Source organism: Hemitrygon akajei, chromosome 8 (genome assembly GCF_048418815.1).
Source record: "Hemitrygon akajei chromosome 8, sHemAka1.3, whole genome shotgun sequence".
Taxonomy (NCBI): Eukaryota; Metazoa; Chordata; class Chondrichthyes; order Myliobatiformes; family Dasyatidae; genus Hemitrygon; species Hemitrygon akajei.
The window spans coordinates 93,701,132-93,715,225 of NC_133131.1; the positions used below are offsets into that span (position 1 = coordinate 93,701,132).

A 14,094-nucleotide genomic window follows, 5' to 3' on the forward strand; every position below is an offset into this window, starting at 1 on the left:
TATTTTGTAGATGCACCTTTAGTAGCAATCACAGCCTTGAGTCTATGTGGATAGGTATCTGTCAGCTTTACACATTTGCACACTGCAATTTTTCCCCATTCTTCTTTACAAAACTTCTCAAGCTCTATCAGATTGCATAGGGATCATAAATAAACAGCCCTTTTCAAGTCCAGCCACAATTTCTCAATTGGATTGAGGGCTGGACACTTGACTTGGCTATTCCAGGATGTTAACTTTGATGTTTTTAAGCCACTCCTGTGTGGCTTTGGCTTTATGCTTGGTGTCATTGTCTTGCTGGAAAACAGATCTTCTCCCGAGTCGCAGTTCTCTTGCAGGCTGCATCAGGTTTTCCTCTAGGATTTCCCTGAATTTGCTGCATTCATTTTACCCTCTACCTTCACAAACCTTTCAGGGCCTGCTGCAGTGAAGCATCCCCACAGCATGATGTAGCCACCACCATGCTTCACTGTAGGGATAGTGTGTTTTTGATGATATGTAGTGTTTGGCTTATGCCAAACATAGTGTTTAGTCTGATGGCCAAAAGAAAATTTTGGGTTCATCAAAATATAGAATTTTCTTCTAGATGACAACAAAGTCTCCCACATGCCTTCTGGCAAACTCTAGCCGAGACGTCATGTGAGTTTTTTTTCCAAATAGTGGCTTTCTCTTTACCACTCTCCCATAAAGCTGTGACTGGTGAAGCACCTGGGCAACAGTTGTATGCGCAATACCTCCCATCTCAGTCACTGAAGCTTGTAACTCCTCCAGAGTTATCATAGGTTTCTTGGTGGCCTCTCTCACAAGTCCCCTTCTTGCACAGTTACTTGTTCTAGGCAAATTTACAGTTGTGCTAAATTCTTTCCATTTCTTGATGATTGAAATAACTGTACTCCATGGGATATTCAGTGACTTGGACACTTTCAGGTTTCCATCTCCTGACTTGTGCTTTTCAATAACCTTTTTGAAGAGTTGCTTGGAGTGTTCTTTAGTCTTCACTGTGTAGTTTTTGCCAGGATACAGACTCACCAGCAGTTGGACCTTCTTCTTCTTCTTGTGTTGTTTTATGGCGGTCGGCAAACCAGCTTTAAGGTGCATTATCATCACCTACTAGACTTGTGGTGTTCCATTTTCAACCAAATACGTTCTGGAGTACTCTGCTTCCACCTTGACTTGAATTATTTGACCAAAAAGGAAGTCTAGAACCCAGACGTACAAAAAAGCTGGATGAACTCATGAGTTCATCCTGCCTTTTTGTACGTCCTGATTTGACCATAGCATCTGGAGTGTACTTTGTGTTTACTAATTCTAGAACCCAGTTATATAATTTTCATTCCACCCCTAATTCTTTCAATTTAATTAACACTCCCTCTTTCCAGAGCATATCATGCCTTTTCTATGTTGAAGAATACTGCCAGGACCATTTCTTTATTTGTTTGAGCCTTCCTAATTTCAGATTCCAAGCTAAGTACTGAACCTACTGTAGTTCTTCCTTTGCGAAAACTGCTTTGGTAGGGAGAAATAAGATTTCTATTTAGCTGTTGGACCTTCCAGATACAGTTGTATTTTTACTACAATCAATTGAAACACCTTGACTGCTCACAAGTGATCTCCATTTAACTAATTATATAACTTCTGAAACAAATTGGCTACACCACTTATGATTTGGTGTGCCATATTAAAAGGGGTGAATACTTATGCAATCAATTATTTTGTGTTTTATATTTGTAATTATTTCAAATCACTTTGTAGACATCTGTTTTCAATTCGACATGAGTCTTTTTCTGTTGATCAGTGTCAAAAAAAGCACAATAAATCGTCTGTGATTCACTGTTGTAAAACAATAAAACATGAAAACTTGCAAGGGGGTGTGAATACTGTCTGTCTATCTGTCTATATAGGCACTGTATATGTTCAGAATATACAAAAGTGAATAAGCATACTGCCAATTAAATTTAATTATTTTTAATTTTTTCTACAAGGTTCAGTTATATGAAAAACTTGGAAGCAAAGCTTCAGAGGCCATCTTTTGTAATAAGCATATTCAATGACACAATAATGCAAGGTGACAAGGGGGCTGTTGCAATTATTGACCTTCCAAAAGGTAATGTAATTGATCTTTTCCACAACCATTTTACTGTGATGCCATTATAGCAATATTTTCAGTGATTGAATCATCTCTAATTTCAAATGATTACTGCCTGTTAGGTTTTCTCAATGAAAGCATGAAAGCATTTCTAATTTTTTTCAAGAACTTTTTGAATTTGTATGTACTCAAAGCAAACATGTTGAGAATATTAAACAAGAGAAAATCTGCAGATGCTGGAAATCTGAGCAGCACACACAAAATGTTGAAGGAACTCAGCAGGTCAGGCAGGATCTATGGAAAAAAAGTACAGTCAACATTTCGGGCCAAAAAAAACTGAAGAGTAGATTTTAAAAAGTAGAGGGGAGGGGAGAGAGAAACACCAGGTGTCAGGTGAAACCTGGAAGGGGGGGGGGAAATGAAGTAAAGAGCTGGGAAGTTGACTGGTGAAAGAGACAGAAGGCCATGGAAGAAAGAAAAGGGGGGGGGGAGTGGATAAGCACCAGATGGAGTTGATGGCAAGCAAGAAGATAAGGTGAGAGAGCAAAAAGGTGATGGGAAATGGTGAAGGTTGGGGCCATTACTGGAAGTTTGAGAAATCAATGTTTATGCCATCAAGTTGGATGCTACCCAAATGGAATATAAGGTGATGGTCCTCCAACCTAAGAGTGGCCTCATCACAGCAGTGGAGGAGGCCGTGGATGGACATATTGGAATGGGAATGGGAAGTGGAATTTAAATGGGTGGCCCCTGGGAGATTCTGCTTGTTCTGGCGGACAGAGCGTAGATGCTCAGCGAAGTGATCTCCTAATCTACGTCGGGTCTCACCGATATACAGGTGGCCAAACCGGACGCACCAAACACAGTAAATGACCACAGCAGACTCATAGGTGAAGTGTCGCCTCAACTGGAAGGATTGTTTAGGGCTTTGGATGGTAGTGAGAGAGGAGGTGTAGGGGCAGGTATAGCATTTGTTCAGCTTGTAAGAATAAGTGCCAGGAGGGAGATCAGTGGGGAGGGATGAATGGACAAGGGAAATGATCTCTTTGGAAAGGAGAAAGTGGGGGTGAGGAAAAGATGTGCTTGGTGGTGGAATCCCATTGTGGTGGCGGAGGTTTCGGAGAATTACACGCTAGACGTGGAGGCTGGTGGTGTGGTTAGTGAAGACAAGAGGAAGCCTATCCCGGGTAGGGTGAGTCTTTTCACCTTCCGGCCCTGGGTGACCATCCAGTGAAGCACAATAAAAAGAGGTGACGTACTTTTGAACCAACTATAAGCTTTATTCTTAGATGAATTATTGTACATCGTTCATTCTTTCACAGCAGTGCGATTTAATTGATGTGATATAAAGCTACATTCATTCAAAAGGTTTCAATAGGTATATTTAATGGCAGAGAATGTATGCAGTATACATCCTGAAATTCTTTTTCTTTGCAAACATCCATGAGAACAGAGGAGTGCCCAAAAGAATGACTGACAGTTAAATGTTAGAACCCCAAAGCCCCCCTCTTCCATGCACAAGCAACAGCAAGGGAATGAAACCCCCCACCGGCAACAAAACATCAGTGCCCCCCTACCAAGCACTCAAGTGTGCATGCAGCAAAGCATCAATAAAGACACAGACTTGCAGTACCCCAAAGACTACTCGTTCACCTGGTATTCTACATACCACAGGCTTTCTCTCTCTCCTTAATAAGGGAAAAAAAGGTGTCCCCATTTCATAGCGAGAGGGGAGACATAACAAAACAACTCGCTGATTTATAGTGTTAAAAGTCTGTTGCGTTGATCTTTCCGAGCTCTGTGCCTCTGGGCACACAGCAAGCAGCAAGCCCACTGCTTCTGATCTTCCTTGTTCTCCTTTGACGCATCAGTCGTCGGCAGTGGCACCAGCCCTGAATCAGTCCGCCTCAAGAGCCATGAAAATCCAGCACCCTGAAGGCACGTTGGTCTTCTAGGCTGTGTCCTTGGGATATCAAAAAGTGGCCGGTTGTGAGGCCCTGAGAGCACGTCCCATTCCCGCAAAGAACTGAAGTCAGAGTGTAACTCCAGCTCAGGGTCTTCAAAAGAACCTTGAAAGGGAAAAAGAGAGATATCAAAGATAGAAATAAAGCTGTTTCCAAAGATGCAGGCAAAGAAATCGCCGTTTAGCACAATCATCACTCAGCTCCGCACCGTCATCATTTATGTTAGCACTTAAACTTGTGGCCACAATCTCAGATGATGCCATGTTGATCAAGCACTGTAAAAAAAATACCAGTAGGTGACAATTAGAGCAAAGGTAATCCCATTTCAATTGAGAAAATAGTTTTTGTATGTTGAGGACCAAGAGAATACCCTGCACATCCTGGGGTTTTGCTTTATTAATTTCAGACTGTGTTTTATAGAATGTTTGATTACTTTCTCAGAGATATATCTGAGCAAATTGGGTGTGCTTCTCAGGGGACTTCACAGGATGAGATAATGTGTTTTTTAAATATTTTTGGTATTAGTTCAAACAAATATGAGGAAATGAGGCTGCATAATAAAATAGAATAGGGGAACCAGTTGTGGGAAGTCAGAATATTTACTGTCAATGTCAAGTAATATGCAAGGGAGAGAACAGGAATATGGTATTAAGGTAGAGGATCAGCTATGATTCTGTTGAATCAGGTTTGAAAGCCAGAGTGGTTTCTTACTTCTCCTATTTTTGTCATATTTCTATATCACTACATCTGAAAGGCATTTGACAAATTTGATCCAAATTATTTTAATTGTATAAATCCACAGTGATAGCATAATTGGAATATTGGGACTAATTTTGAACACCAAGGTTTTAAAAGGAAAAAAATTGACATGAATGAATCATGCTGTTTGGAATCATGGCTTATTTGTTTAGAATGAGTCATCAGATTACATTGATGCTGCAGCCCAGAAGTAGGCTGTTTACCTCCCAGCCCCCATGAATCTATTTACTTAATCTGTATCCCAACCCTCTTCTTATCCCTTATCAATCAATTCTTCTGGACCTCAGAAATTCATCTATGTAATTTCTTTAACTGCTCCTAAAGAAAGTGAATTCCACATTTTCTGGTTAATGAATTTTATTAACCAGAGAATTTCTCCTTATATTAATGAATGAACATCTTATATTTGTGGTCTTCGATTTTGTGTCAACCTCATAGAATGAAATGTTTTCTCTATGACTATCCTATCAGAGAATCATGAAGCATAGAAATAGGCCATTTGGCCCAACTTAGCCACGCCAGTCAGTGATAACCTTTCTGTATTAACAGCATCACCCAGCATTTGGTTCATCTCCCTTTATTTCAAAGTGATGCAAGTGCTTATCTGGACACTTCTCAAATGCTCTCAGCTTCAATCACTCTCTCAAGCAGTGCTTTCCAGGTATGCACCACTCTCTAAATGTATATTCCCTCTAAAATCTCTTCTCCCTCATCCTAAATCTACACCCTGTATTTTGTCCACATGTGATCTTGGGAAAAGTGTCCTCCAGACTACTCAATCTATACTTCTCATAATCTTATATTCGTCAGTCATGTCTCTTTTAAACCACCTCCACTCCAAGGAGAACAGACCTAGTCTCTCAAGACTCTCCTCGTGAATGACTGCTCCATCCTGATAGATCTTTTCTGCAGCCTTTTGAACATTTCCTATGGCATGGTGATCACAAGTGCATGTAGCACTGCAGCAGAGATCTGACCAAGGTTTTATAAAGTTGGAACATAAGCCCCCTGCTTCTATATTCAAGCCCCAAATAATGAAGCTCTGTATCCCAAATACCTTCCAAGCCATATTATCATAATAGAAGGATGATAATTTAGAACAGAGAAAAGAAGGAATTTCTTTAACAAGAGCATGGTGAATTTTTGGAATTCATTGCCACTGATGGCTATAGAGCCAAGTCATTGGGTGTATTTAAAGTGGAGGTTGATAGGTTGCCTCCTCCCTGAAATCACTGATGTCCTTGATTAGTAACGACATCAGTGGTTAGGGGGAGAAAGGAGGAGAATGGGGTTTAGAGGGAAAATAAATCAGCTGTAATTGAATGGCAGAACAAACTCGATGGGCGGAATGGCTTAATTCTGCACCTTTATCTTATGGTCTTATTACCTACCTGCATTGTCTGCTTTAAAGATCTATGGATTTGTACTGCAAGATTCCTCTGTTCCTTAATACTCACTAAGATTAATGTTCATGGTTCATGTTACAGCTTTATTCGTGCTCCCAAGTGAATTGCCTCACATTTGTCTGGATTAAACTCCATCTGCCAGTTTTCATCCAAATTCATCAATACTTTATTATTGTCTGCAATTTAAAACTGTCTTTCACACCATTAACAATTCTACCAATATTGAGATCATCCGCAAATCTACTGACACATCCTCATTCATGTATATTTTAGAAAGTACTACAGTAATTATTGTGGCTCCTCACTAGTCACAGGTATCCAATACACCCTGTCTCCTATCACCAGGCCAATTTTGGATCAAGTTTGGGAACTCATGAGCACTAAACTTTTGGAACAGTTTCCCACGTAGGCTTTGCTAAAGTCCCTATAATTCACAAATACTATCCCAGGATTCACAATACATGTTGTTACCTCTTCAAAGAATAAATCAAATTGGCCAGACAGGAACTGACCTTGTCACAGTAATATGACTGTCTCAGATTAGTCTCTGTCTTTGCAAGTAACCATTAATTGTCTCCTTCAGAATTTTTACCATTATATTCTGTATCACTGAAGTTAGACATGCAGATCTATAGTTAACAGGCTTTTCCCTGCTGCCTTTCTTGAAAAGGAGGATATAGTCTGCTATCTTCCAGTCATCTGGTGGTGCTTGTATTCAGTGAACATTTAAAAATCTCAGTAATTTCCTAACAGAAACCTGAGATAAATCCTATTTATCCACCTTTAAGACAGTCAAGGTATTGAGTGCTTCCTCTTTATTTGTTCAGACCTGCGCCCAACTTTAACCTATCCCTTCACTGGACTCTCCAACTACGAAGTCCATTTTCTTTGTGAATGCTGATGAAAAACATTCATTTAGGACCTTGGCTTTACCTTCTTGCTCCATGCACAGATTACCCTTGTCATCTCTAGTGGGCCTTACCTTTTCTTTGGTTACTCTTTTGCCTTTAATATACTTATAGAACACCTATAGATTCAGAGATCCCTATACATGTTACTCCTGGCTTTACCCTCAGATCCTCATTATTTCTTTGAATGCTGCCCACAGGGCAGATGTATATTGACCTGCAAGCTGATGCTTCTAAACTACCTTTGCCAGGTCCCCTCTTATGTTAACAAAATTAGCCTTCCTCCACTTTAAGACATTTATTTCTGCTCTATTCCTTTCCTTTTCCATAACTTCTTTAAAATATGTAGAGTTATAGTTACTATCTCCAAAATGATTTTTCACTGACATACTGTCCACTTGACCACCTATATTCCCCAAGGTAAGGCTCAATATTGCACACTACCTCATTGGTCTATCTACATACTGCCCCATAAGGTCTCCTGGAAATACTTCTCTCTGAGCCTCTAATTCTAAGTCAAGCCTGATTACTATTTGGGAAATTGAAATCCTCTAGTACAACAAGCGCTATTTTAATTTCATCTTTCTGAAATCTACCTACATAACTGCTCTTCTGTCTCCTGTTCACTCTGGGTGTTCTGTAATGCTGCCCCAGCAAAGTGAAACCACCCTTTTGATTTCTAATCTCTACCCATTTGGCCTCAACTGAATGGTCTTCCAGAAAATCCTCCTCAGTACTGAGGTAATGCAGTCTTTGATTAACAGGTCAGTCAATGCCACTGCCGTCTGTACCACCTCAGTCTCACCTTAAGCTTCTATCCCTGTGATTTTGCATTGCCAGCACTGCTCATCTTTCAACTATGTAGCAATGATGGCAATAATATTGAAGACCCCATAAATTAAGTTTGAGTTCTCTACTTGTTAAACTCCTTGCATCAAAAATGAATGAATTTGGCTTTGAAGTCCCTTGTTGTTCACATACATGCTTCATCTGTCTACTGAACTTACCATTCATTTTTCTTCTATCAAATCTAATCTTCATTTAATAACTTCTTTCTTTTCTGCTCTGACTTCCCTATTCTCTAGAAAATATTCTCAGGTGAATCATCTGTCAATTCTGCATTATTATTGTGAATCACCTTTTCATTTTTTTCCTTTCTTAAATATTTTAATAATATGACTGCAACCAAGGCTCCATTCAACTTTAATTTCTGTGCTTTTCTGTTCTATCATTTCATAAATATATAGCATCACAATTGTCTTTATTCAGGCTTTAAGGCTCAAAGTAAAAGATATATAATCAGAGTATATGTATGTCACCACATACAACCTTGAGATTCCTTAAGTAACCTGTAATGGTTGCTGATAATGATTTTTGTTTTATTTCTGTACAGTATTTAGATCTACTTTTCCATGCCACCTAGGTTCCTTATCTCAAGTAGAGCCATAGAGTTCTAAACTCCTTGTTCTCGTAGCAAAATCAACAACACTGACTAATAAATACATTGAAATTAATTTGCCAATTACACACTTTACATTCTGCAAATGTAAACTAGGAACTACAGCTACTAGTTTGAAATCCATCATAAATTTAGAAATTTTACTTGATATTCCAGAATCCAAATCATTAGTCTATTTTGTAAACAATAGTTGTCCCAGCATGCACCACTATATAATGCTGTTTACAAACTTTTGCCAATATGAGGAGCTTGTTTATCCATTACTTTGTCTTTTATAGTGAATTTGTTCCACATTCTGGCTCCTGGTACCTGACTTTGCTCTAACCTTGGTCATGAGTCCACTATACCATTATTTATTGATGACCGTCTGAAAGTCCAAATATATTACTTGTAATAGCTCTTTCTTTAACTTCAAAGAATCAATAAGGTTGACAAAGTATGGCTTCCCTTTTGTGGCTATTCTTTACTATGTTTTCAGTTTTTGCATGTTTTTCTATAATAATTTGAGTAAAGATTACATTTATTTCCAACACTTTTGTCATGCTAACTTGATTACAATTTCATGGACTTACCTTTCAACCCTCTTAGAAATAGGAATATCAGTCAAATCTTTGAAATCCTAAGAATCATTGTTCATAGAAGTTAAAGCAACCCATGTAACTTAATTAATGGAATTATAAGATCTCTGTTCAAATGTTTTCTCTCTGCTGGGGATGCTAACCACTATGCTAACAAAGAATTGATTAAATACATTGTTTACCATTCAGGGTATTGAATGGGAAGGGCCTTGATCTGAAACATTGGTAATTCCTTTCCTTACATAGTTGCTATTCAACCAACTGATCTCATCCAGAAGGTTTTCTTTGCTTCATATTCCTGTATAGGCAGTCTCTTTTGTCACTCTGGTTAAGTATGTATCAGTTGTTTGCTTTTAAACTAACTCAAATAAATTATGTGCAATCTTCTCTCAGGAGGTAAAGTGAATTAGAGACTATTGCATCATGCAGTGTTTAACTTCAAATTACTTTAAGTAGCATCTTTAAAAGCAAGAGGTATAATTGTAAAAACAAGAAAATTAATAGAATCTGAGATATTATAAATGGAAATATCAAGGAATAAGTTCAATAGTGTTCACTTGATGACCTGCTGCAATCAGTGTAAGGACACTGAAAGCTTAATATGAGAAATTATAAATGCCAGGTAAGATTTGCAATTTAGGGTTTCTTTTGTAAGAATTACATTGATCATGCACAATATCATAGAAGTGATTCAATTTAATAAACAATTGGCAAAGATAGATAGAAACAGAGTGTTCCTGATCGTTAGAATATCAAGAACTGGAAAATATACAGCAAGTACAAGATTAACTGTAAGAAATTTAGAACAGAATTTAACTGATTTCATTGTTTTCCTTCAGTTATTTATAAAGATACATTCTTCAGGGAAAATAATAATTTTCATCCAATAATCATACTACTTATTTGTAAGGTAATTAAAATTGAAATAGCTTTATAGATAATATCCATATTATAGATGGGCAAAACTGGCCTATGACTAACTCCCTTGTAGCTTTTAATATTGGCATTTCACACTCTTTTGTGCGACATAAAAGCCTGTCTAATATTGCTCATTAAACATTGTCGTGTTTCTTGCTAGATGTCCTATCATGGCAGCTTCCTGATGATCACCTTTTCACACATTTAGCCCTAAATTGCGTCAATCTAGTCCCCTCTAGATGTTATTTAAAAATTAATAGTTTATATTTGGCTGGCTGCCACTTAAGCCATTAACTGGATTTGCTAAACATAATGACACAAGGCGAATAAAGCTGTTTCAAAGGCACTAATTACAGGAAGTGTCATATCCAACTTTGGCAGCCAACCTTCAGAGAAGCCAACCACCCAATTCTTCTTAATTTCAAGAAATGCTCGAATATTTTGAACACAGTCAAGACTGCAGGCCCCTTTAACATGCTATTATGCTGATCCTTTAGAGTTACTACATTGGTATTTATATAATAACAGAAAATTATTCAAGTGTGTCCTGTCATATAGTAAATTTCATCCAATCTGTCTTTCCCAGTCCACTATAAAGGAATGCAGTGTGATCAGACACTCACAACCAGCTCACTGGGTTTTAACAAAGCTATTAAGCACCAGATATCATTATAGCCTTGGCCGAAACACATACAAGGGAACAGTCTTAAAGACAGAATTTGAATGAACACTATCATGAAAACCTCGTAGTCATAATAAACGGTAAGTGGGGAGGAAGTCTCTACTGGCTAGAGTCAAAACTAAGATAAAGGAAAATGGTTGTGCCTGTTGGAGGCCAATCATTTCAATCTTAGGACACAGCTGTGAGACTTCATCAGACAAGTGTCCAAGGCCCTAGCATTTTCATCTTTTGATAAATGATTAAAGGTTGGAAATGGAGAATGATTGATAATGGTTGCACTCTGTTCATTTTCATTCACAATAATTGCCTGCATACAAGAAGATAGATAGATAGATAGATACTTTATTCATCCCCATGGGGAAATTCAACATTTTTTCCAATGTCCCATACACTTATTGTAGCAAAACTAATTACATACAATACTTAACTCAGTAAAAATATGATATGTATCTAAAATCACCCTCTCAAAAAGCATTAATAATAGCTTTTAAAAAGTTCTTAAGTAGTTTACTTTAATACATTGAGTGTGGGGAATATTCAAATGTGGTGCTATATCCAATGCCAGGCAACAATCATTCGCCAAAAAAGAGGAATACCATCTCACCATGAATTCAAAAAAGCATCATCATCATTGTTTTGTATTTATCATTAACCAGAAACATAACCAGACTAATTTCCTTAATGATGTCGCCTCACATGTTTTCATCATTTAGAGGGCACAAGTCAGGAGTGTATGAGATTTTCATTTACCTAGATGAGCATAGCTTTAACATTGTTCCAGAATGTTTATGCAATTCAAGATTAACCCAGCAGGGTTTTCATACTGGAGAATGAAAATCTCTTCTACTAAAAGAGATTAAAAGCAAACTCTGGAAAATCCATGATCGTGCTCATTAAACCAGCATCTTATTGGTTCATAGACTAGCATCAGGCTTCTCCAAATATGCTGTTTTAAAATTTCATGAACTAAATGCAGCAGCAGTGCTTTCCCATGAAGGGAAAACTGTCCTGGTAGCTGACTACTTCTTCTTAGGCAGTTCCTCGGTTTGAGATTGACTTGCTTCCATTTTAGTTTTGTGGTTCAGGAGGTTGCTACTGAGGCCTATATGGGAAAGGTAGACTCTACTACAGACAGGGCAATAGGTGATTTTCGGAGCAGGTGGTGGGTAATTTTATTCCTTCTATAGTTTACACAGGGCTTCTGTGTGTTCCCAGTACATGGCCTTGAAATGCTCACTACTATCCCAGTTTTAGTCATTGAGAATTGTTCCTTTGGCTGGCAAAATACTAATCTGAGGAAACTTTTTCTTGCATTCCGTTTTAATTCCCTTTCTTCCTCAGTTAAAATAAAGTGGCGGAAACGCTGGGTTCCTCAAAGACAATGAAGACTGCACTGATATTTCCAGATGTGGTTCTGCAACTGTTTTTTTTATGTTAACTGCCTGGAAACCATTTTGCTACATTAAAGGAACTTAATAAAGGAAAAGGGAACACACTCAAAGTGCTGGGGGAAGTCAGCATATCAGGCAGCATCAATGGAAGGGCATAAACAGTCAAAGTTTTGGGTTGAAACCCTTCATCAGGGCTGGAAAGAAAAGGGTCTGAAGCCAGAATAAGATAGTGGAGGGAGGGGAAAGAGTACAAACTGGCATGTGATAAGTAAGACAAGGTGAGATGGAAGGTGGGTGGGTAGGAGAGAGGGGTGAAGTGAAAAGCTGGGAGCATTTGCTGACTGGCAGAAAACAGAGTGGGAATAAAGGGATCCTATTCTGGCTGGCTGCTGGTTACCAGTGGAGTTCCATAGGGGTCGGTGTTGGGACGGTTTTACGATGTATGTCAATGATGTGGACTATGGGATTATTGGATTTGTGGCTAAATTTGCTGATGATACAAAGATAGGTGGAGGAGCGTGTAGTGATGAGTAGACAGAGCCTGCAGAAAGACTTAGATAGTTTAGGGGAATGGGCAAAGAAGGGGCAAATGAAATACAGTGTTGGAAAGTGTATGGTCATGCACTTTGGTGAAAGAAATAAACAGGCAGACTATTATTTAGATGGAGAGAGAATTCAAAATGCAGAGATGCAAAGGGACTTGGGGGTCCTTGTGCAGGATACCCTAAAGGATAACCTCCAGGTTGAGTTGGTTGTGAAGAAGGCAAATGCATTGTTGGCATTCATTTCTAGAGGTATGGAATATGAGAACAGGGATGTGATGTTGAGGCTCTGTAAGGCACTTGTGAGACCACACTGAGAGTATTGTGTGCAGTTTTGGGCTCCTTATTTTAGAAAGGATATATTGACATTGGAGAGGGTTCAGAGAAGATTCAGGAGAATGATTCCAGGAATGAAAGGGTTACCGTATGAGGAATGTCTGGCATCTCTTGGGCTGTATTCTCTGGAGTTCAGGAGAATGGGTGTGGGGATCTCATAGAAACATTCCAAATGTTAAAAGGCCTGAACAGATTAGATATGGCGAAGTTATTTCCCATGGTTATTTCCCAGGACTTAAGAACTTTTTAAAAGCTATTATTAATGCTTTTTGAGATAGTGATTTAGATGCATATCATATTTTTTACTGAGTTAAGTATTGTATGTAATTAGTTTTGCTACAACAAGTGTATGGGACATTGGAAAAAAAGTTGAATTTCCCCATGGGGATGAATAAAGTATCTATCTATCTATCTATCTATCTGGTAGGGGAGTCCAGGACAAGAGGGCAAGACTTCAGGATTGAAGGGCGTCCATTTAGAACAGAGATGTGGAGAAATTACTTTAGTCAGATGGTGGTAAATCTGTGGAATTTGTTGCCACGAGTGGCTGTGGAGGTCAAATCATTGGGTGCATTTAAGGCAGAGATAGATAGGTTCTTGATTAGCCAGGGCATCAAAGGGTATGGGGAGAAGGCAGGGGAGTGGGGATGACTGGAAAAATTGCATCAGCCCGTGATTGAATGACGCAACAGACTCGAAGGGCTGAATGGCCTACTTCTGCTCCTATATCTTATGGTCTTATGATAGGTGGTGTCACATACCCCGTGACCGGGTTACCAAACCAGCAGAAATGGAATGATACACTGGTGGTACTATAACTAAAAGTGTTTATTAGTAAACTAAGTAATACAGTACAATAAAATGCAAATATACATCTAAAACAGGTTAGCAATGATATATACAGAAATGTGGAAATATAAATCAAAACCAAGCTCTATCGAAGTCTAAGGATAAATGAATAGTCTTATGATGGTGCAGAGTTCAGTTCAGTTCAGTTTAGTTTAAGCCGAGGTAGTTGCTGCTGTACCGTTGGAGAGAGAGAGAGAGAGAGAGAGAGATGAGCAGTTG

General features: G+C 38.6%; 2 protein-coding genes across 2 annotated transcripts in view; one reads left to right on the forward strand and one right to left on the reverse strand.

Moving 5' to 3' along the window:
• LOC140732058 (uncharacterized) overlaps positions 1–14,094 on the forward strand; it is a 178,875-nt gene that overhangs the window by 77,314 nt on the left and 87,467 nt on the right. The window contains exon 6 of the mRNA XM_073054182.1: positions 1,980–2,101. Within this exon, the coding sequence (XP_072910283.1) occupies positions 1,980–2,101 (122 nt within the window). The remainder of the gene's footprint in view (positions 1–1,979; positions 2,102–14,094) is intronic.
• sdhaf3 (succinate dehydrogenase complex assembly factor 3) overlaps positions 3,364–14,094 on the reverse strand; it is a 158,262-nt gene continuing 147,531 nt past the window's right edge. The window contains exon 2 of the mRNA XM_073054188.1: positions 3,364–4,152. Coding sequence (XP_072910289.1) covers positions 3,842–4,152 — 311 coding nt within the window. The 3' untranslated portion in view covers positions 3,364–3,841. The remainder of the gene's footprint in view (positions 4,153–14,094) is intronic.